This window comes from Crassostrea angulata, chromosome 1 (assembly GCF_025612915.1).
Source record: "Crassostrea angulata isolate pt1a10 chromosome 1, ASM2561291v2, whole genome shotgun sequence".
NCBI classification, from domain to species: domain Eukaryota; kingdom Metazoa; phylum Mollusca; class Bivalvia; order Ostreida; family Ostreidae; genus Magallana; species Magallana angulata.
Window position 1 is genome coordinate 41,121,209 of NC_069111.1, and position 25,687 is coordinate 41,146,895.

General features: G+C 33.1%; 3 protein-coding genes across 4 annotated transcripts in view; 1 reads left to right on the plus strand and 2 right to left on the minus strand.

The window, feature by feature from the left end:
• Positions 1–1,823: 1,823 nt before the first annotated feature.
• LOC128158023 (hsp70-binding protein 1-like) lies at positions 1,824–9,287 on the minus strand. The gene is made up of 6 exons (XM_052820693.1): positions 9,069–9,287; positions 7,093–7,258; positions 6,632–6,853; positions 5,786–5,941; positions 3,996–4,204; positions 1,824–3,738 (listed from the first exon to the last, which is right to left on the minus strand). Exons 1-6 carry the CDS (start codon positions 9,213–9,215, stop codon positions 3,670–3,672), a joined length of 969 nt encoding a protein of 322 aa, XP_052676653.1. The 5' UTR covers positions 9,216–9,287; the 3' UTR covers positions 1,824–3,669.
• A 158-nt stretch (positions 9,288–9,445) lies between these two features.
• LOC128161432 (SET and MYND domain-containing protein 4-like) lies at positions 9,446–17,520 on the plus strand. Of its 2 annotated transcripts, none has more exons than XM_052824716.1 (2): positions 9,446–9,538; positions 14,554–17,520. In XM_052824716.1, exon 2 carries the CDS (start codon positions 14,581–14,583, stop codon positions 16,615–16,617), a length of 2,037 nt encoding a protein of 678 aa, XP_052680676.1. In that variant the 5' UTR covers positions 9,446–9,538; positions 14,554–14,580; the 3' UTR covers positions 16,618–17,520. The 2 variants fall into 2 exon arrangements, with proteins under 2 accessions (XP_052680676.1, XP_052680684.1); XM_052824724.1 differs by lacking the exon at positions 9,446–9,538 and adding an exon at positions 10,784–10,919.
• Positions 17,521–18,473: 953 nt separating this feature from the next.
• LOC128181348 (protein phosphatase inhibitor 2-like) overlaps positions 18,474–25,687 on the minus strand; it is a 43,435-nt gene continuing 36,221 nt past the window's right edge. The window contains exons 3-4 of the mRNA XM_052849717.1: positions 22,313–22,401; positions 18,474–21,940 (exon numbers count right to left, since the gene is read on the minus strand). Coding sequence (XP_052705677.1) covers positions 21,744–21,940; positions 22,313–22,401 — 286 coding nt within the window. The 3' untranslated portion in view covers positions 18,474–21,743. The remainder of the gene's footprint in view (positions 21,941–22,312; positions 22,402–25,687) is intronic.

The following is a 25,687-nucleotide window of genomic DNA, read 5'->3' on the forward strand; positions in this document are numbered from 1 at the left end:
AGGAAAAACTGCTTGAAAACAAGCAGTTTAATTTGTGCTAAAAATGGCGGGAAAAGGTTGTCTTTACGATGTCATATTTCTAAATTGTGGGCACTTGAACCAAAATGAATATTATGTAAACACATCACATACATATATGTACTAAGAAAACAGAGATTTATAGTAAAATGATGATGTTCGTTTTAGGGGGCCATTTTAGGCCCATATCATATATAGTCTATTCTCTTGGTAAATCTTTTTCTACTCTTAAATGCTGTAAATAAATAACAAAGTATTAAATACATGATGAATAAGGTTGGAAAAATTTTGTTCTAATATGGATCGGATACCTTAAGTTTGAGTCAGATAGGGCTAAGAGATCAGTATATACATGTATATGCTCTGAAAAGAGAAAAAAATTTGCATGTTATGTAACAACCTTGACTCAGAAAAATTATTCAAGGTCACTGCACATCCTTTGACTAAAGGCACTCTGTTGGGGAAATATGAACCAAACTGGACAAAGGGGAAAGAGGATACGGTATATGATCCGGACAAGGATTTTTCAGATAATTCTGCTATGACCTTAAAGGGGCATGGTCACGATTTTGGTCAAATTTTATTTTTATGTTTTTATCATTTACAATGCTTTAGAAATGCATTTCTAATGATCAAATAAAATTTGACACTCATTCGTAGAGTCATAAGCAAAATACTGGGCTCACAATTCTTTGCCATTAACAATTGCTTAGATCATGCCATGTTTTTGTTTACATAAATTCAATATACCAGTAAAAAATCTTTTCCCAGCTTATTTCTTTATCTTTTTTATTTATTTTAAGCATAGATAAACAGTTCCTAACGTTTAACCCAATTCATTTTAGGTTTAAAACTGAAATTTTTACTTCAAAGTTCAAAATGTAAACAAACAATGTAAATAACCTCAGAAATTTTCTAAGAAAAGTCATGATCTCTAGAAGCATCATCATGGTTTAATCTCATGAAATAATGTGACCTTGATCATGATCAAAAAAACCTAATCAAGGTCAAAGAACATATCTTGGTCAATAAAATTATAAATCATACAAACTTTATTCCGTTTTCATGCGACCTCAGTTGACCCAAGTCTAATGACCTTGGGTTAAGGATACAACACACAAGAAATGAGCAACCTTAGTGTAAGAACCATTTTAACAAGAGCCTAGTGGATTTTGGGTTGCTATGTCATTTGGCAATGTGACGTAGGCCTGTCTATTTCATTGCTGGCCACTCAGTCATGGCTCTTTGAAATTAACAGGATTTGTCTGGCTTTTGAACAAAGACTACGAAATCTGTGTATATTTCGCTTGAAACCAGCGTCATTTTAACTTGTTTTGACACAAGAAATAGATAGCTACATCCTACAGAAAGTCCAAGGTCTTGTTAAAATGGTTCTAATACGAGGTAGTTGTGTTTGGTTGTACAAATAGATGCCCTTGTTAAAATGTTAAATCATTCTCTGAGCCATAAGGCCAGTGCTTATATCTTGGTTTATAAGATGCTTAGTGGATGACTTTTGACTTGACCTTGTTGGGACACCAGTTCATTGCAGGTATAGCCCCAGTGTACGCCAACCCATTGCGGCTGGCTCGAATAAGCCAATGCAGATAAAGTGTCTTGTGTAATGACATATGGTAATAATTAGCCTTTGAGTTATTTGCAGAACACCTACGACAAATGTGCCATGTGCTCCTATATACATTCCAGAAACTCTTTATTGGGAATTATAAAATGATTGAGCAATACATGTGCAGGTAACACATGTATAATGAATACATATTTGGAATAAAAACAACAAAGATATGTAGAAGTACACAAGTAGCTCTGTATTTTAACAAAAAGTACTAACAGCTGTAAACGTATTAAATACATATAATCATAGTCATCAACAAATCATGAAGTCTGTCCAGAATTGGATATCCATTTCATTAGGCATGCATTTCAATATAGAACAACCCATAAAAATGAAAGTGATGCTATTCTCTGCAAGTAATAAAAACAAATAATTTAATAAAGATTTTTTTCTATTCACTTATACCATCAGTCTTGAAAAAGAGAATCTGAAAAAAAGACCAAATGTACGATTAAAAATATTGGTACATGCACTATTATTAATACATAATACATCTGTATGCATGTACGGTAATTTTGATTTGACTACAAATATTTCATGCATACAAGAAGATTTACCATAGATAAAATCTAGAATACGTAATATACATGTACCAGGTAATTGTATTCACATTTTAAAAAAGGTCTCCATGGCCAAAAACAGTGCATTTCCTATTCCTAACTGAAAATGAAAATTGGCATAAGGTAGGGAAAACATTTTTGTGTTTTAACAATTGTTTTCCAATTCGGGTCCATCGAGAACGTTACTAAGATACAGAACACAGATTTGTTTTCTATGTTACCTTCAACATTTGAAGAGACCATGAAACGTCAAAAAATCATTTTTTCCCAGGAAGAGATGTCAATGCCAATATCATATACCGTAAAATTTAGAGATGGTTGGGGAACTGGAAACACACTGTTTACTTATTTTGGCCTGAAGTAAAAAAGGTAACAGGTGTTAAATGTGTTTTGTATATACATGTATCTTGAACATTCATTTACAAAAATACCACCACAGAGAGCTTAAATTGCACTGATACAACACTAAACATTCTCTCACAATAAATTACTGAAACATTTCATCATGCAAGACTGGATTAGCAAATCCAAATTATTTAATTCATATTCTTTTTCATCTATAAAGAAGTATTTTTATTTACACAAATCTTATTAAAAATAATTTTAAAATTAAATAATAGAACCTGCAAGACAAGAAATCATTATGTAATGATTAAAATTTGGCAATTTATTTATAATACTGCAAATATATGAACAGTATTGAATTGTCTAATCATTCTATGAATATTTAATACAACAGTTTTAGCTCTGATTTTCAACTGTTATTGTCTTTAATTTTTTCCTCACACTACACTATTCAAGAGAACTAAAAAATAGTTGTAATTCACATGCGTGGATCTAGAAATTTTTTTTGGGGTGGGGGGTTTTTATAACAAAGTCTTACAGTTACTTATTAGTTTTTTAAAAAGGGGGTCTGAGGCAGGCACATTTTGGGTAATTCTATAATGTTAATTTAAAGAAATTTGAATTTACCCCTCTAGATCCACGCATAATTCAAAATTTCCTGTATATTCGTAAGTGCATTAATCTAGTCATAACGTGTATGCAGTTAGATTAAAATACTGACAACAAAATACTTTAAATTTGTCAAGACACTTCTGAATAGTTACTTAAAAGACACATCAATTCAAATTTAGAAAACTTCCCTGAGATAAACTGTTTTACAGCAATTTAAATATGAAAACACAGTATTGTACAATATTCATTTGTTACATAAGTCAGCGATCGAAATCCACATTTGAATCACACTGTAAATCGCACAAGCACATGCGTGCATGGCTGCATGAATGCAGCCCTCCCCATTTTTTCCAAATTTTGTGTGTGAGGTTGGGGGGGGAGGTGTTAGGGTTTGGGGGTGGGGTGGATAGGCAAAACGAGGAGAGCTACATTATTGCAAGTAGTGACTGCTTTGTTTTTAAATGGATCAGCCATCCATCTGGACAAGCCTCTTGCTGCTTTTTACCGCTGAACCTCAATGTCATCCTTTGTTATTATCTTTAGCAATTCTTTGGCATATTGACTTTCCTCCTACAAAGGTAAAACAGACAATAAATGAGAGCATTCAAGCTCAGAATTTCTGTACTTGTACACATAGTGCATTGTAAGCGTAAATAAGAATAAGGGATCTCCCATTTTTTAACGTACATTATACAATGTTTTTTGAGAAAAAACAAACCCACATCAAGATATTAATCACTTTTATAACACTATATATATAACAGAAAAATTAAACTATCCTACATTCAGCTACGAACAATAGGCAATAAAACCCAGAGCAGACTTACACGGAATTCATCTTTGCCATTAAGACTTCGGATCCTCTCCTGCAATTTTTTGTCCAGTTCCAGTTCTGGTCTTTGACACTCCTCTACAGCCTTCTGGTGATTTGTGACAATGGAGAGAAGAGCAGCCAAAGTGTGCTCATGGAAGGAGTTGTGTTCTTCGTTTAGGACTCCCACTAACTGCTCAATCATGCCAGTGTCACACATCACATCTACAAAAGCAAGTCTATAGTTTATATCTCAAATTCCTTTTGCTAAATGCCACAGAGTGCAAGGATACCATCAGTTCAATACTTGTTCTCTAGGTACTAATCCCTACATTTGATGTCTGGCCAATCCACATAGTACTACATGTAGTTTACTAATTATTAATCAGCCCAAACCTTATGTGTCTGGCCTATCCACATAGAGTACTAGTATACTAACTATTAGTCTCTACCTTTGATGTCTGGTCTATCCACACAGAGTGCTAGTATACTATTACTTAGTCTCTACCTTTGATGTCTGGTCTATCAACATAGAGTACTAGTATACTAAGTATTACTTAGTCCCTACCTTTGATGTCTGGTCTATCCACACAGAGTGCTAGAATACTAACTATTACTTAGTCTCTACCTTTGATATCTGGCCTATCCACTTAGCATACTAGTATACAAAGTATTACTTAGTCCCTACCTTTGATGTCTGGTCTATCCACATAGAGTACTAGTATACTAACTATTACTTAGTCTCTACCTTTGATGTCTGGTCTATCCACATAGAGTACTAGTATACTAACTTTTAGTCTCTACTTTTGATGTCTGGTCTATCCACACAGAGTGCTAGTATACTATTACTTAGTCTCTACCTTTGATGTCTGGTCTATCAACATAGAGTACTAGTATACTAAGTATTACTTAGTCCCTACCTTTGATGTCTGGTCTATCCACACAGAGTGCTAGAATACTAACTATTACTTAGTCTCTACCTTTGATATCTGGTCTATCCGCTTAGCGTACTAGTATACAAAGTATTACTTAGTCCCTACCTTTGATGTCTGGTCTATCCACACAGAGTGCTAGAATACTAACTATTAGTCTCTACCTTTGATGTCTGGTCTATCCACACAGAGTGCTAGTCTACTATTACTTAGTCTCTACCTTTGATGTCTCGTCTATCCACACAGAGTGCTAGAATATTAACTATTACTTAGTCTCTACCTTTGATGTCTGGTCTATCCACACAGAGTGCTAGAATACTAACTATTAATTAGTCCCTACCTTTGATGTCTGGTCTATCCACATAGAGTACTAATATACTAACTATTAGTCTCTACCTTTGATGTCTGGTCTATCCACACAGAGTGCTAGTATACTATTACTTAGTCTCTACCTTTGATGTCTCGTCTATCCACATAGAGTACTAGAATACTAACTATTACTTAGTCTCTACCTTTGATGTCTGGTCTATCCACATAGAGTACTAGTATACTAACTATTAATTAGTCCCTACCTTTGATGTCTGGTCTATCCACATAGAGTACTAGTATACTATTAATTAGTCCCTACCTTTGATGTCTGGTCTATCCACATAGAGTACTAGTATACTAATTATTACTTAGTCTCTACCTTTGATGTCTGGTCTATCCACACAGAGTACTAGTATACTAACTATTACTTAGTCCCTACCTTTGATGTCTGGTCTATCAACATAGAGTACTAGTATACCGGTACTAATTATTACTTAGTCCCTCCCTTTGATATCTGGCCTATCCACTTAGCATACTAGTAAATTAAGTATTACTTAGTCCTTACCTTTGATGTCTGGTCTATCCACACAAAGTGCAGACAACATGAATGCAGCCTTAATCTTTAACTTCTCAACATCTGTTTGCATGGCTCGCATCAATACAGAAAAGCCATCCTTTTCTATAAACACTTTCTGGGCTTCAGGATTATCTCTTGTGAGACCTGAAAGAGATGTGTGGTGTCTTAATATGCATTTACAAATCAATGATATCCAAATACAAGATAACTTTATATTATTAACTCATTAACTACCAGTATTATAGTTTTACTGCTTGTCATATATTGCATACAATTTGGCTTAATGTTTAGAGGTTGTTTGATATATGCAGTACACTAGTTTAAAGGGACTCGGACATGATTTGAGCTCAAAAGTTTCAAATTTTTAGCTTCTAGAATGGTTTTTATGCATTTTTAATGATTTATTAAGTTTGAAGTAAAATATTGAGTTACAACAAGACACAGAGTTCAAAATTCTTTATTACGGTCTGTAAACAAGGCATAGCTTGAGTCTTTTTGTTGTTGACATAAATGTGGTATTGGTATGAATTGCTTTTTTTTGTTGATAATATTATTTATGACCACATTGAATCAGTTTATCTTGTTTGGCACGAGTCCTATTGTCAAAGAGATGAAAATTTTTGTACTTTGCATTATTTGCAAACAAACGTAAGACTTCAGCTTTGTTTACATGACAATGACTTTTAACCTCCGTGCCTCGTTTGTAGCTGGACATTTAAATCATTCAAAATACACATATAAACAATTTTAAACAAAAAAATCAAAAATTACCGGTAAATTCTAATCTACAATCAAGTCTAGGTGACAGAATATTGTAGTATTTTTTATACTTACATGACACAGCATACAAAGCTTTTATTTTAACAGTTGAATCGTCATCTGTATCCAGTATTGTCAACATTTTTGGTAACAAGTTTTCTTTGAGAGCCATCTCCTGACAATAAGTGTGGTTCTGAACCAAGACTGCAATCAACTCCAGTGTTTTCCATCTGATCTCAGCTGATTTGTGGGGCAGTAATTTGCTAAGCACTGGATATCCTCCGATCTTGTAAAAATCTGATACAGACACACCACATAAGAATGAACATTATTTCTGTGCAACATACGAGTTTATGGATGATAGGGTGTATTAAGAAAAAATTTGAAGGGTTTATGACAGTAAAACTGAGACATTTACATGTACCATTCGACGCTTTATTCCCAACTCTCTACTATTTCAAACTTTGAGGTTTAAGAATTAATCTATACTTATGTATTTCTCAAAGTCTGAAGATTTGTTTAATACATATTCTTACCTGCAGCAAAATCAAGGTTTTCACACCACTCAATGATTTCATCTAAAGCATCAATCATCTGTTGCTCTGTACTTTCTGCTGTAGTAAGAATACGTAAGCCCACCTTCATCCTCTCCACTGGGCTTACTGTTAAATCTCTCAGGGCATTGTCCAACCATTGTCGACGCTAAACAAAAATATTTTTTGCAATTATTGCAACAGAAGTTTTTTTATGATGATGGTGACTTAGGCATAAAAGCATAAGCTGAGCCGACTCTCAGGCAAGGTTTATGTGGGGTATGGAGATGGGGATTGGGAATTCTCTAATTAGAATAATTTGTGTGTCTTGGATCAAGCCTCACCATAGAATACCTCCCATGTATCGGTAGGTCTAATGGAGCAGTTGCTGATCTGCTTTGGAATAACTTTATAGAATAAATAATATGAATTAAATAATAACTACGGTACTCACTTTATTGAAACAAACCTGTTACAGCTTGTGTATGCCTTCTTTTTGAATACCAGTAGTTTCCATATATTCCACACACAAAACTAATTCTATTTTTTATAACCATGCAGGTCCGTAAGACAATATCAGGAACATAAATATACAGTATACTGTTATAAATGTAAGATGTCTTTGAACCATTTCATTTTGTAGATAGAATGTTCTATCTACTGTCCAAGGCACAGCTGTTCTGGGTTCACTGGTTGAGAAAGATCAATCACACTGGTAGACAGTGGTGGATATAGTGCAATCTCTAAATTCAGTTCAGTCAGATAAATCATTATCCACGATTTGGGAAGGAATAAATTAAAGTGGTGGTATGAAGGCATCAATTATCTTGATCGTTCATTAAAATTGGTAAGATGGGAGGGGTGTTTATAATCTACCTTAGTTAGCGAGATTTCTCGTGACTGAAAAATTTTGACTAATGTCTTTTCTAATAATTTTAAAGTCTGTGAAAATTTTTCAGTCTCAATGAATCTTGCTGAGATTAGCATGATGAGACGTGAGTCAAAATTTTAAGTCTCAACGAATCTCCACTCCAGGTATTACGCAACTGATCATCAAACATGGCAATGACCCAAAAAGGCACAAAATTCTCAGATTAACTACAATAATGATGAGTCGCTTTACACCAGTGAATCTTGCTGAGATTAGGGTGAGGGACTATAGTCTGTCCCAATATATTTATGCAGCAATTTGGAGGATTTTTTATAAAAATACACATACCTGTGAAAGTAGTGCATTTGAAATAGCTGAAATGGATAATTTCCAAGATAATTTCATTGACACATTATCATCTTTCACTCCGAAAAATTCACAGGAACGAAAAAAGATTCCTTAAGGAGATTTATAATGGGGAATGTTTACATCTTTTCTCCATCCTGAATACACTCGGAATACATCGCGTAATTTTACAACGTTATCATCCGGGTTTGCTGCAAAACAAAATCCCCGCAGACATCACATTTTTTAGCATTGTATTGAAAACTGATAACAGGGGCGTTTTGATTAAGAAATCTTGGAAATTTCTCATGCGTTGGAATGAATGTAAATCCAGGATATCTTGGGATAGAGTTTAGAGGCTCAGTCAATTTAACAGGTTGGGACCAATCTTCCAAATGGGATATAATAGCCCGTTTGGGATATAATAACCCAAATGGGATATAAATTTAATGTGCAAAAAATAAAAATTTTTGATTTTGAAATTTTTGATATAAATCCGCATTAGAATAGATGAAATACATAAAATATCTTTTTTTTTTATTTTTTGCACTTTAGATTTATATCCCATTTGGGTTATTATATCCCATTTGGGATATTGGTCCCAACCTGTTTAAGAATCATTGTACAACAAAAATAAATGAAACCTGTTTATTTCAGAATAACGAAAAGCAAAATCATTAAAAAATGAAGTCTTGATAGATTACAGAAAGACTCACAATTTCACGACATCATATAGATACGAGTTGTAAACAAGCATGTTTACCTCTTCAGGCATGGGTTGCACGACATGATTCTCATCCTGAGGACTACCACTCTGTGTTTCAAGACACATGTGCAGCAACTTTCCGACGCTTTTCGGTTGTTTGTTCCTATCATCAGGGGGACCTCTATCGCCACCGTTATTCTCCATCTTTTGTATTTTTGCAGTAAACAAGGTTCAGAACACCCGAGAATATTCCATGCACACTCCAACTTTTAGTTGTCGTAATTTGTTTACGTTCCCGGTACATTTAATTGCTAAAGTTGTTGTAATGATAACAAATATCATAAACATAAATATATTACATTGTGTAATTTTTATGAAAAGTTATAAACAAATATTTCCCCGAAATCATTTTAACATGTTTAATACGACAACCAAAAATCATGTGGTATGGGTAAAAGTAGATTCACTTTACAGAGAACTGAGATGCAGTTATAAAAACCTAAAAAGAACTACACCTAATTGATATCGTAAGTATATTTATTTGGAGGGACACGGGCAAACCCCACCTTCGCTTGTCATTATGATAAATTCCAATATACCTTATCTATAACGGTTATGCATGATAATTTTTTGAATTACATGAGGCAAACCATCGAACCATCTGACCATATATAGCATGCATAGGCTAGGGTTGTAGATAGCTGCCTGACTGTAGCTCCCGGTCTGAAAAAATTGGGATGGACGACCTGGGAGCTACAGTGCCTCCCATAGTAAAAAAACTGCAATTTACGGCGCACAAACTTGCACCACTTTAATTTACAGGGCTGGGGATGTTGTTTAAAAGAATATCAGAGGCAAGTGAAGTGACAATATCTTTGGTAAAATGTCCAAGGAATTTTTTTGGATTAAATATTTGTACAGAATGTGATCGTAAATGAGATTAATCAGTCCAAACCTAGCGCATTTGTTTGTGCGCAGTAAATTGCAGTTTTTTTACTATGGGAGGCACTGTAGCTCCCCGGTCAACCATCCGAATTTTTTCAGACCGAGAGCTACAGTCCTGCAGCTAGGTTGTAGAGTAATCCCATCCGCACAGACATTTGTCTCTATATATGATACAGACTTGCCCCATGTATTGCTGAAGAGAATGATTGCAGACCATATTTCACATACTTTTGATTATTTCAAGGAGGTTGTTAAAATACAGGTCATATTTACCGCCTTTATTAAATCAAATGAATTTGAACCGGCTTGGGGTAAAATGCTGACGATGGACCCGCCACTTTGGAGGGTCCAGAGTGGAGGGGGTGGAGTTTGGTGTGTCAATCTTAATTAAGAGTCCATTTGATATGTCATTTCAATTATTTTATCAGAAACAGAACGGGGCACAACATTGTTTTATTTATATGACTTTAAAACACAAGCACTTAAAACTCCCCGCCCCTTAATTGACAATGACGAAGGGTGTTCATCAGTTCTACACAAGATCATCTTCCCAAGTCAAGGGTTTCTGATCTGCACCTCTTCTCTGTGGGGAGCAGAGTTGACCGAAAACGCTTGGCTAGCGAAGATGACACAAGATATACTTTGTAATGAATATTACAGCTTCATTATTGCTGAAATGTACAAAATGTTTTATATTTATAACAGCTTATGAATTTTATTCTACAAAATGAAAGTCAAGTAAAAATAATTAATTTATTGTAATATTTCATTTCCTTAAATTGTCCCTATGTCCTGAAGATAATTGTGCTGAAATTTCTGAATGCATTATGACATGGCGAGACATTTCAAACAATGGACATTGTCTCCAACATGCAACAATCTGCATTCAGATGGTAATAAGTATTTTGCAACGAAGTTGAAACTCTTGGTGACTTGGAATTTGGATAATCTCTCAACATTGAGGTGAGTTAACTTCCTGTTCCCAGTTTTACTGGACTTAGAATAATTGTTACACAAACTTAGAGTAATTTGTTTCCTGATAAAGTTCATTTGAAGTTGCTAAAATAATTAAATGTTAGGAACCACCCAGTCACCTCTTTTTTTAAATTGGAAATTGGAATGACAGATCAAACAGACTCTTAGTTAAGATTGACACACAAAGCTCCACCCCCTCCACTCTGGACCCTGGAGGGGTCCATAAAAATGTCAGCATTTTACCCCAAGCCATTTGAACCTGGCCTCCTTATTCATAGTCTTGCGCTCTAGAAACTGATTAATCTTTTGTCCGCATTTGAACTGGTGTTTTGGACCATCTTTATTGATTTTTTTTTTTTGGTGCATATTTCTCAATGGTCATAGGTGTTTAAGCAGTAACATTAGCCCAAAGGTATAGCTGCAGGCCTGAAAAAAAAATTGGATGGACGACCTGGGAGCTACAGTGCCACCCATTGTAAAAATTTTAAATGGCGCACAAAAATGCCTGCTAGTTTTGGACTGATTATAAACTTGCCTGGTTGCTGGTTCAAGCCCTAGCTGCTCAGGTCGCTTGTCAATGATATGGTGTGTTCATTGTGTTGCTTGCTTACAGACAAGGCACATACTTTATCTTTCAGTCCATCCAGCAGCAAATTGGTATCAGCTTTTGATGGGGATTAACCTGTGATTTACTGGTGTCCCATCTAAATTTCTCTCAATCACTTGGCACCATGCATGGGAACCAGACACTATATGGGTCATTCTCAAAAAAGGTGGATTTTTTCAAGTACCACTTGTTTAAAAACAAAGTACTTACAACCAGATTGAATTTATCATAGTTTGTATCGGGCATATCATGATGTTTGTTTGCTAAAATATGCCAACAGTACATCAAATGAAAATCTATAAAAATATGATATTTACAACCACATGAAAAGGAAACAGTCTTTGGTGTAACGCATAAGAAATATTCATAAATTTCATTAAATCTTATTGTTCATGCATTTGGTTTGGTGTTAAAGTTAAATTTTTTGAAGTTTTTCTTGAACTTAATCATAAAACAAGAATTTGATATTGTATTTTCCTTAATTTTTCATATTTGGTTTGTGAATGAGAAATATGCATCTATCTCATGACATTGCATTGCACACTGAAAACTTCTTCTCCATTTAATGTCTGATTTTTTTTTTGGGAGACACTTGTAAGTGACATGAAAAATAATCTTAAGTGAAAAAACCTCAATATTTCTTGAAAAATCTTTGAAAATAAAAACAAAATAAGGGATGTTACACTAAGGACATTTATTGTTAGTCCAAATGTTATACCAAGGACAACCTTTATTTAAACACAAAAATATCAGATTTCAAAATAGAGACAACTGAATGTTTTCATAGCTATAACTTATGAATGCATATATTTAACAGTAATCATTATCAATGTGCATAATAGTGCCCCTAAAGTCAAATTATTTACACAATTTAGTTCCAGTATGTTTCACCAAGGACACTTATGCTACACCATGGACATTGTCTATTATAAGAATCAAAGTTTTAATATTTCAATTTGTTTTGAAAGCTTGAATGTATTTTAAATGAATTCAAAATTACCAAATGCACTTTTCAGCGGATATATTATACATGTTACTGTTATTCTCTACAAGTTCAGGCGTAAAATTTAAGTTTGTTATACAAAAGACACAACATGTTACACCATGGACACCATTTTATCTAGTTGATGAATAATTTTAGTATTTTATTATACTACATTGCATAATCTGTCATAAAATGTATTTATACAATACTTGTTTTATTAATTTTTCTATCAGAAATACATGCATGGGAATTGAAATACTCTTTTGTGTAACATTAAAAGTCCTTGGTAACACATTTTGTTTAAAGTCAAATAATATTTTTTAGGGAAAATTTGGCTTAAGCTGTAAGTCCAATATCAAATTCAATATTAATTATACTTGAATTGATAAATTTGATTTGATTTGACAATGCTGAATATTTTTAAAATGAATATTTTAGGTCATATGTCCTTGGTGTTAATTGTATGTGTCTTTGGAGTAACAAAATATTACATGATTGAGAAATAATCTAGATCTACAGCAAACAGATGCTTCAAGATTATATATAAGCATAAACTAACAAATGTGATACATTGTGATATATTTATTGAATAATTTCATCATATCTTTCCCAAAAAAATAAATTATGTAAATTATAGTCTCTGGGATAACAGTGATAGTCTATGGTGTAACTTTTTGTTCTTGTTATACCAAGGACTGTTACACAAAGGACATATTTATGAATTAACTTGTCTCTGCTAAATAATTACTGCTCCCTCAGAGTAAAAGAGCATATTATCTGCTTCAACAACACATAGCAATAGTTTGTCTGTTTTCCAGAGTGTCTAAATATTTCTTTTTCCTAAGTATTTCCTGTTAGCCCAAAGACAATATAAAAAGTTACACATTTATTTCTACTTACTTATCATTAAAAAAATTGAGTAAATTTCATCTTCAGCTATATATTTTGTCTTCTATATCATTGTTTATAGCTATACGATGGGAATAAGGAGGCATCAATTATCTTTCAAATTACTAAGAATAGCAACTCTTACACACCAATATTTTGTTTCGTTACACCATGGACATAAAAACATGTACAGACAAACTTGATCTCGCTGAAAATTATTGTTCATATATTTTCTTCGTCTTTTTGTTTGAGAGAGGTATTTTACTTACCTTTTATCTCTTGACCCTATTATTTTAATAAAAAATGGTCTTACTACCTTACAAAACCTATTTAAAGTCGCAAACTCTGAGTGGGAACAGTCAAATAATGTGAAAAAATCAACTTATAAACTTTCTAAATTTTTAAGATTTTGTTAGAATTAACTGTTTATGTACCAATATGTATGCTAATATATATCCAAAGGTAGCACAAAAGTGAAACTTGGCAAAAATCAAGGATTATACTTTCTAGTGCCCTTGAACAACCCAATACAATCTTTTTTGAGAATGACCCATATATACTTTTGCATGGCACAAAGAATGATTTAATTACCTTATTACAAGATTGGGTGGGCTTTCTTTATCAGTTTGTGATATTGTATTCATGGTATACCGTAAAATCGTTTAATTTCATGGGGGCTAATTTTCGTGGATGGCTTAAATTTTACAGGTTCGTGAGGACTTAATTTCGCGTATTCTTATATATCTACAATTTTTAAAGGAAATATGACTTTATTACCCTAATTTATTAATTCGTGGAGGATGTTATTCCGTGGATGAGAGGTACCCACGAATTCCACGAAAATTGAGCCACCATGAAATCTAATGATTCCATAGTATGCTTAAGCAACTTTTTGCACTGACATTTTTTTTGGCAGAAACATATTAGCAGTTTTGCTTACATTTTTTCTCTCCCTATTTTATTTTTCATAATTTGCAAGGTATCCTGCAGACATTGATGCCAAGACTTACCACATATCTTTCTATCCTTGCATTATAACCAATTATAAATCATGAATTTTCCATTTTACTATCAAGGTTTTAAATTTGCACTAAACAGAGCTTAAGAATATATGCTTCAGCTTGTACTATTTTACATTGCAGATAGATTTGGAGTTTCTGACAGCAGACATGGAGGCCATTCAGAAAGCTATTCGTGAGGAATTTCAAAAGAAACATGAATTTGTAAAAACTATGGAGGAATTTTCCAAAATGAAAACAAATGAAGAGAGAGTAAAATTTGTGTTATCCTTGCCTGTGGTCCAAAAACACATTCATCTTGAGGATTATGATAATGGCAAAAATTCAGAAGAATCTTGTCATCTAAGAACTGAAGGAAACCAGTACTTCATAAAGAAGAATTATTCCAAGTCCCTTAAGCTTTATACAGCTAGTGTTTTAAAAGCTCCAGTGACGAATATGAATTGTTTTGACAAAATGGAAACCAAGACTGAGACCAAAGACCTGGAGTTAGCCAATGCTTATGCTAACAGATCAGCTGCCATGTTTCATCTGAAGGACTATGCTGCTTGTTTGTGGAATGCAGAACTGGCTTTCCGATTTGGATATCCCACGGAAAACCATTACAAGTTACATGATCGACAGGGAAAGTGTCATAGACAGCTGCAGGACTTTATTAAAGCAAAACAGTCATTCCAATCAGCTTTAAAGTCCCTGGAGTTTTCAACTCTAGATGAAAAGAAAAGGCAAAATCTATGTAAAGATATGCAACGTCTTATAGAAGAAGTGAAAATTGAAGGCCGTAATTTGGACTTGGAAAATCATATGGATGAGGAGCAGAGGCAGGTCGTAAACCATTTTCACTCAGATCTGCCTCAAATTGACAAAAGTTCCCAAAATTCTGTATTCCTGTCGGCCAGTAGTACAGTCAGTTTAAGGGAGAGCACGGAAATGGGACGTGGACTAATGGCATCCACTGATATTAAAGTGGGAGATATTGTAGCAGTGGAGAAACCGTATGCCTCAGTCAATCTCCCAGAAAGAGAACAAGAGTACTGCAGTCACTGCAGTAAAAGAATCAATGCCCCTGTGCCCTGTCAGCAGTGCAGTGATGTTGCCTTCTGTTCCCTGCAGTGTCAGGAAGAGGCCTGGACAGAATATCACATAATAGAATGTAAAATCATCAGACATGTCCAAAATATGAAATCAAAACTAGGGCATCTAGCATTTCGTATGGTTTTGAAAGCAGGATTTCCCTTTCTCTTCAAGGAACGAAGCAATTTTTGCAAAGATGACGTGTCAGAGAGTATTGGATATAATGGGGATGGCTGTTATGATTCAGAGAATTATCATGCTCTATACACCTTAGTGAATCATGGAGACAAAAGAACACCTGAGGATCTGTTTAACAAGGCAGTCCAAACTGTCTATTTATTGGGGTGCTTAGAGTTAACTACTTTTTTCAAAGATTGTCAAAAGGGACAAGAAATGGATGCAAAATGTTACATAGGAAGCCACATTTTAAGACAAATACAAATGTTGCCCTGTAATGCCCATGAAATTTCTGAAATCCTCTGGAAGCCAGGGGATCCTACTGTAACAAACAGCATAGAGATAGGATCTGGAGCTTACGCACTTCTCAGCCTCATCAACCATTCTTGTGACCCTTCAGTGGTACGACACAACTATGGCAATATTTGTGTTGTCAGAGCTATAAAGCCCATTAAGAAAGGAGAGGAAATTCTTGACAATTATGGAGCTCTATACCCATTGACCATAAGAGAGGAACGTCGGGCAAAATTACGGCCACAGTACTTCTTTGATTGCAACTGTGATGCTTGTCAGTTAGAACTTCCTCTTTATTTTGATATTCCTGATGATGTCCCAGTGTTCAAATGTAAAGACTGCTCTGGACCTATTTTCATTTCTCAAGACAAGGATCTGGCAGAAGCAGAATGTTCAAGTTGTCATGAGAAGAAAGACTTGAATCAAACTGTGATGAAGCTACAGGAATATACAAATGGGTACCATGTAGCATTAGAGCAGGTGCTTGCCGGAGTTGACATGCAGGCAGCATTAGAGGTGTTATTAAAGCACCTGGAATTCCTGACAGTTCACATTTCTTTGCCATGGAGAGACATTAATAACTGTCAAGAGGCAATCAAACAGTGCTTTGCCACGCAAGCCAATTCTTATATCCTTCCATGAGTGAACATTTGTGTGACAAAATTTTATGATAGAATTAATGATGGAACATTTTCGTGATATTCTGGCTGGATGCTCAAGATCTATGCATTGATTTTCTCCCTGTGTTTATCGCCTGGTCATGTTTTGCACTGCTGGACTAATCTAATTAGATTCTCTGTGACTTTGAGATAAAGTTACCAACAATTTATTAAAATGTTTTACCAATAAAAGGGCATTGCACAGACATTATCAGTTGTGCACAACGGCGTGTAGAATCACGAAAAATTATTAATGGAATGTTATTTTTCTTAATAAAGCACATTGATTTTAACTCATCCTTTTATTATCGGGCTTAATCTTGTATCCTGTTTAATTAAGATTTCAAACATGTTTTTTTTTTAATTTTGCATCCAATGGCAAGTAATTGAGGACATGAGCATTTTTGTGTTTCTTATGGTGATTCAGGCCATTATTTTCAGAAAATATTCACACACAACAATAGATGTTCCATTAGATTTTGTATGGATGTGCTGATAAAATGACAATAGATCTTGAAGCGGTGAAGGGGTATTTTTCAATCACTGGCAGCAATGTTACAAAGCCTCTGCTCAAAATGTTTAACTTTATATAAGAGATTAAAAACAGCCTGAATAAATTCAGATATAACAACAGTGTAACAGCCACAGAAGTGTGGTTTGCTTTAACAGCAGTGAAAAAAAGCAATCTTTATATCAATTCAACATCAAAATACATGGAGATTTAAAGCCTATTTTAAACGTATTTTATATTTCATGACACAAGCTTATTTTTTCAACAAAAGCTTTTGTGGACATATCTTGCAAAGTAAATATTAGATGTGCTAGATGTCAACTAAATGTTCCTTTTATTGATCAAAATAAAAACATTTATTAATGTGTACCTAGACTGGTATGCAATTAGTTGTTCAAATGTACTACCTGGGGTGTTGAATAGGGATACTTAACCTTTTTTAACACAGTACCTATTCCATTCCAAGAGACCAGGATTGTCTGCCTACTTACTATGTTAAGAGATGATGAACACTTACATTAAAGGTTATCAGCAATCAAAATTTATACTGGTATCAGTGTAATTAAAATAATTTATGTATTAAGTTAGGTACATGTAAGTAAAGGTATCCTTTCAAAAGTATTTAGCAAAACATACACCCTGCACATTGCATTTTCGACATTTCTTAATGTTGTTCCACACACTTTCGTTCTTAACACAAATGTTCAGTTACCTCTTCATTCTGTTTAATTTTCCCCAGTGTAGAAAATGTGCACTCTACATCCTCAACTGCACCGTAATTTCATTTATTTAATATTTTTGAAATTTCAATTTTTAAACATCACAGAATTCTTTTTTATACCCGACCATGTATTTGACAAGGAGCATGCAATGTATGTCATTTGTATCACTGAACTGCTTAGTGCACTTTCCAAAAAACTTTTTTTTATTTTTATCAACTCGAGACAGATACAGGTACATATTTAATGAGTCTTATTATTTCTCAGATCAAAACTTTTCTTTCCCATTCTAAATTGTGTATTTAGCTAACTTTCAAAGAAATTTTTAAAAACATCTTAAGTTTATAAATTAAACTGCATTCAATGACACCTATTCAACTACACACTGTATGTGTGTGTCATAATTTAAATGGCTTCATTTACTGTAGAGATGCAAATAGTAGGAAAATTATAAAAAAAAAAAAGAAGAAAAAAAATTCTATTTAAATTTACAAAATTATAATTTAGACTAGAACAAAGACTTAAAATTCATGATTGCAAATAAATGTACCACAGAGCAGGCCATTGTTGAAATCTACATACCTGTACATTAAAAGAAGAAGCTAAACATTTTTTTCAAATTCTACTATATTTTAATAACTTTGATATAATTCACATTATATTTATCAAAACTATTACAATTTGGTAATACATTTCTTGCACCATCAGCCCACATTATCAAACAAAAAATTCGAACAGCTAGGATAAAAAAAATTTAAACAATAAATTGCAATACTTTTCAAAACATGCAAAGATCACGCTCCATTATTACTAATAAAGTGTAATCAATGCGCAACACATTCTTAGAAATATTGAATTCCTTAAAAAATCACAAAAAAAAACCCAAATGGTTCTGAATTACAGGTAAAAACAAATGTTTGCATATCCATACACCTACAGAAAAGAACAACCAGTCAACAAACACTTGGACAGGACAATGTGTATGCCCTTAAGTACCGTATGATCGATAGAAAGAACAGCATCAAAGACATACTATCGCAATGATATGCCCTCACCATGCAGCTACATATTCTTGTTTACACAGATCATGAGGTCACTGTTTATTTACTTTTAGAAAGATAAACAAATTTACATTTAATTTATTGCTAAATAAACTTCACACAATAAATTAAGCACAAAATTTTTAAGTGATGAATGAATGCAGCATATCAGTGATGTTTATACTGTGCCTATTACGAGTAAATGAAAGATGGCTCCATTTTATCTCAATTTTACAAAGTTAATCACATTTAACTAGCTTAGACTTCCTATAAGAGGAAATTCAAACTGAATTGATCTACACATTGCATTGATTACCTACAAATTAGTATAACAGAAGCTTTTGGTGCAAGCAAATGTAATCATTAAACATACCATAGCCTTCAAAGCAATATAACGGAAAAAAAAATAAAGCAGCACGCATACATACCATACAATTTATACACATTGAAAAATGAAAGAAAGTAAATGTTACAATGAAATATATTAAAACCATTTTAACAAGGCATTTGACTTTCAGAAGGACGTGACTATTCTTGTGTCAGGACATATTAGTTAAAATGACGCTGGTTTCAAGCGAAATGTACAACGATTGCGTATATAGTCTTAGCTCAAAAGCCAGACAAATCTTGTTGATTTCAAAGAGCCATGGCTGAGTGTCCTACAATGAAATAGACAGGCCTACGTCACATTGCCGTTTGACACAACTACCCAAAGTTCAAGCTCTTGTTAAAATGGTTCTAACACAGCAATGCATGGTAATAATTTTTTCAACAAATCCAGCACTGTCTCATTTGGGGAAAAAACAAAAATTACTAGTGTCTACTTTATACTCAAATATACTATATTAAAATCAAATTAAATTTCTGATGAAAAAATGTCACAGGTAGTATATGTACATGTACATTCACCATTAAATAGTAAATAAAATTTTTTTTTCAATAAACAGCCTTGCCGTCTAGTTAATTCCCTGAATACTCCTATGATATTTAAATACAGTTGAACCTCGATATCTGGAACACTGATCGATATCTCGAATAAAATGGATATAAAAAGGTGATTTGTAACTCCCAACCACTTCTTTTTTATGTATTTTACCCTCGATATCTCGAAGTTATCAAACAGTCCCATCGAGTTCAAGATAACAAAGTTTGACTGTACTAATTATTCTGGTGTAAATAAACCTGCTAAAGTGTTACACAATTAATTAGACTACTATAAATATATGTAATGCAAAATAAGAAATATGGAGAATGATGCATTTTGAACTAAAAATAAAGTACACAGTCATCACATGTAGATGTATGACATGATTTGTCATCAAATATTCTTGATCATGTCCAGAAGTTCAAAAATGCTGATGACTTAAATGAGATTTTCTTTATCAAAGCATAACTATATGTACACTATTAATGGAAGAAAGCATCTTAAAAACATTCTTAAAGCATTTATGACTACACACACACACAAACTAATGGAAATGTATCAATATTTTTTCATCTTAATGAGTAATGACATATATTAATTTGAAGATTTATTGTACATCAGGAAATTTTATGTGTATTCCAAAATTAATGTTACAATATATCCTTTAGATTTTAATTACCAGTGACAAATTAAATGTTAACTGACATAAAGAAAAATGCTTTATGGATTAATGAATTATCAACTATGATATGCTTTTTTATGTCACATATTTAATAGAGACAATGTTCCTAGTGTAAAATATGATTCTTAATGTTAAAATGAGTGGAAAATGAATGACAATTACTAAGTTCCTATATTGCATGGTTTCTGGTTTTGTAGCTGCTATATCTGGTACTATTTGCCTTGCCAAAAAAAAAATGGTTGGGACTCAAGACAATAATCATTTGCACTTAATGCAAATGAATAAATACACCACTAAAGTCATTGTGACTTTCATTTGTCCCAATTCTAATGTGCCCAAACAAACACACATTCATTAAATCCCCCAGTGAAGGTGCCTCACTACACCTTGAAATATTTTCTCCAATCAGCAGAAAATTACTGGATTATGATAGAAAGCATAATGGATAAGAAGTATATATGTCAAATAGGAGAAAAAATGTGCAATTTTGGATAAAAAATGATATTTTCAAAAATTTCATTCAGTACACATAAACAAAAGCCCAGGCGGATTCGAACTCATGATCTGCGGTTCTCAAGCCTGATACTTTAACCACTGTGCTATGACAATATACACCTGAATCGATTGATACAGTTTAACAAAACATTCAAATCACCATCTTGTGACATACTGTCTTAAAAAGTATAAGTCTAGGTGTAGTGAAGTACCTTAAGATACTGTTGGGCTCCACTCATCCTGTTCACTCTACGATCCATGTAAAAGTACATGTAATATGTATTATGCATTCTGTAATACCGGTTAACTGAATCATAATTATTTATACTTCTTTAAACGTCTTCTCAATAACATATATTTTTCATAAAAAGCCCTATACATGCATATCATTTTACATGCATATTATTTGTAGTTTGGTTTGTAATCTACATATGATATTGATTTTCCATAATTATACAAGGTACAAGATACTTCAATTTGACAAGAAAATGTCCAAATATTTTTTTAAAGTACCTGCAAAAAATGTATCCCATGTTTGTTTTTCTTGCAATCTGATGCGGAGTCATGGGATAAAAACATTCTCCATTAAGATGTTAAAATAAGTTCCCTTACATACAAAATGTCCTTAATCTGACAGACAAAAAAAGAATCAGCAAGTTTGGCTATACATTCTGTGACAATTTTTTGCAGTAACTAATTTTGTCATACAATTTGATTTCAAGTTCCTAAGCCTTGAATTAACTGGATTCTTGTAAACTATTACTAGCACTATTTTCCTCCATTGGTTGTATGACTTCACTTTTGGTGGTTTCTTCATTATTTTCATCTTCTTCATCTTCCTCTTCTTCCTCTTCCATCAACTGCTTCGCAAGTTTGACAGCTTGAAATTCATTATAGTGCAACTTTCTTTTCTGTTCAAACTGGTGTTTTTTTGCTAAATAAATGACAAAAATAGAGAAGCTTATTTATTTTATTTCATGCATCTATCAAAGCTACTTCAATTTCCATACCTATAAAAAAATTCATCTTTAATAGCTCAGTGGTACATTGCAATACATGTACTGTACTTGAATATTTGTTTGAAACACATCTACACGGTACCTATTTTTTCCTTGAATAAATGAATACCGTAAGTATAATAAGTGTACATGTACATGTATTACAATGCAATTCAATTTTACTGCAGAAACCAGCAGAGCTTATTAGCTTAAATGTGTGACCCCCCTCCCCCCCTTAAAAATTGTATGTAGTTATAATTATTAATTTCAGGATCCTATTCTAATGATCTTATCCTACCAGTCCTCACCTCTATCTTCCTCTGTCTCATTCTCATCCTCTGAGGATTCATCGCCCTCACTGAAAGAGGTAGCTCGAGGTCTCTGTGTCTCAGCAAGCCTGCAAGTAGTGTTGGCAATCGTTTAAGATTTCAAATCAATCATCAGATTTCACTAACTGAATTCCATCACCAGGGAAAAATATAATCCAGTAAAAGGATCAAAAGTGCTAGTGAAAACATTTGAAAGATTGTAACAAGGAAAGATAAAAAAAAAATTGATTTCATGACAAGATTTTATCCCTCTCTACATAGCATACTGCAACCTGATATTTATGATTGTAATCCCTCATTTTTCCTGAGAACCCTTTTAGGGAGATTAGCCAATGCTAAACTCATTTTAAAAAATAATATCAATCAGTACTGCAAGTATACAGGATTATTATTACACCAATATTTTCATCCATCTACACTTGTAAATGGTGTCGCCATGTCTTAACTCTTTTCCCCTTAGAGGTTTCTATCCTTTAAGGTATTCAATGTATAATGAAGGGATATTGAAGAATTTTGAATCATTTTAAACCAGTTAAATGTGTATTGCTAAATAACAATGAAAGTGAAATAAATCAAATTCACATGACTGACAACATATAAGAAGCCGGTCATTTTGCACCTTAAAATTTTTTAAAGAGTTATCTCCCCTTGTTGAAAAAAAGAAAATTTTAATTTTGTCAAAATATCTGCGGTAAATGATTTATTTTATTTCATATTTTAATAAAGAGAAAGTTTATGCATGTATTAACCAAGAGAGTTTTAAAAATTTCAAGTTACTTTTTACAATATTATATTAAAACATACGTTTCCCATAGACTTCAATGCAAAATTCAATGTGTACTTAGTTGGACCATAATCAATATTTTGAAAATTCCTTTGGTGGAGAATTTTTATTTGATAACACCTTCAAAATGACATAATGATTAAGAATACCGGACCATTCATTTATTAGGTACAAAATGTGGTCGTTATACATCGAATACCTTAACCCTTAATGACGCGTTTTGACGACCCTGGCCATATCCTTAATGACGACTTTTGACGCACCCTATATACAGCTCTTAATTAGACCCCTCAACACCTGTTGTTTATTATAAACATTGACCGGTATACACCTGGCCATGTATACGGATGGTTGTTCACTCGTTCTAAATAAAGATATCACGTGATTTACCTGTGTATGGTGGCGTGATGCATTACTACAATAAACAAAGATGGCGGACTACGATGCGGACATCGCACATGTTTTCACTTTTTGTTTATAATCAAGTTTAGAGGCAGAATTTTCTAGATTTATTGGTAGCGAGATTAAAAGATGAAAGCCAGATGTCAAATTCATGCAAAATTTTGTGGAAAAACCTTTGTAGTTACAGAAAACGGAACACAAGGTGTGCATTACCTGCAACCCCTAAATACACGAACATACCGGTAAATTTGTATTTTTTAAAAAAGTCAACACACTTATTTAGTTAACATGCTAGATTTATCAAATCCTCTTACACCATTTATCATATTTATTGGAAAAAAAACGTAAATATAAGTCTGAAAACGATAGACATGAATTGAAAAGTCAGCCACAGGTACATTTAATTATTTACTATCAAAAAACGAATTCCATGATGATAATGGAATCTTTCTATAAAAATTTTTAAAAATTTATTTGTAATACATACATTTTTCAATATGTTTATCAAGTATCTGTTGTGAAATTATTCTTAATAAAACTTTAATGTAGAACACTCAGTTTAATTTTCATATACCTGTTATCACCTGTATTGCATTATTAGTGACTTAAAAAAATTTTTTTCAATGAATATTAAAAATTTAATTTATTACAAATCCATTGATATATAATTTTCTATGTGTTTGAATTGCTAAGACCTGTAATAAATCTATTAAAAAACACACACCAGCTGTTTTCAGTTCATCTGAAAACAGTCTAAGGGTAGCCCAGGGTAGAGTGTTAAGGATATGGCCTATGCGTCAAAAGGTGGCATTAAGGGGTAAAGAGTTAAATTTGCTTCAATGATGTCTCATCAAAAGAGATAACTCGGTTTTGTTACAATTCACCCATCCATTCTTAAATTCGCGCACTGACAACTAGGGTGAAAGGGGCAAAAATAAAACAGGGTTGAATATTTCCCTTTATACAGTATATATGACATTTTTTAGCAACAGCATTAATTTCTGACCAAATTCAAGTTACATTTAGAGTGTGAAACTCTGCTGTACCAATTATAAGAGTTGAAAGTGGGCAAAAAAGAGCTGCTTCAAAACTATCTATCATAAAAAGAAAAACAAAACTAGATGCAATCTCGTTGCGAGCAACGAGAGGTCTTCCGTTTGAATGGACCTTAAAAAGGCTGTCGAGATAGTTTCTTTTATTTCTCAACACCTTCTAAAATTCTAGTAAGCCTCTCTAAAGATTTCAACAGACATATCTTAATTCTACAACAGGGCGCTATTACTGTGATTTATGATAAAATTCAAACGGAAATTAGTAAAATCCACAATTTTAGAGATAATATTTTCAATCGAAACAAAATTAAGGGAAAAAAAAGAGTTGGCACTCGAAGATTGAACCTGGGTCGTCCGGACAAAAGTGTTACACTCTAACGTGGATAGATTTTAGAACAAAAATACATATTCTCCATTCATTATAGGGTCTGTATGGTAACATGACTGAAAAAATATTTTAAAACAAGAAAAGGTGAAAAAAAAAAATGAATTTTGTTTCTTTCAATGACGACCGGAAGTTACGATGGACTTTCGGAGTGTGAAGGGCACTGCGGATAAAGAGTAATAATCATCAGTGAAATTTTTAACTTTCTAATTGATATTTTTTGAAAAAAATCGTGATCAAACAAAAACATGAAATCTTTGATACATATATCTCGGGACCGGAAGTGACGATCAAAATATTTAAATAGACATACTGTGGTTTCATCAATATTCGTTGAATACCAATTTTCGTGGATTTCGTTGTTAAGTTTATCCATGAAAATAAATGTTCACTGAAGTGCAATTTCTACTAACAGTTTGTATTGATAGTGTCATTGGCCACGAATTTACGTTTCCTTGAAACTGTGATTTTCACTTTAACCACAAAAATTGATACCCTTGAATATTAATGAAACCACAGTACATGTATATTTATACTGGACAAAAAGCGCTATCATTGTGATTAATAATTTTCATAAAATTAAAACAGAAAATCGATCGTTTTAAAGCTAAAATCGTAAATCGCTGAAAATTTGAAAGTTCCATCTTTGGCACTTTTAAATACACATCGGGTGCAACCGGTCAACAGGGGATTCTTACTCATCCTAGGTACTTGATATTGATTTTTATAAT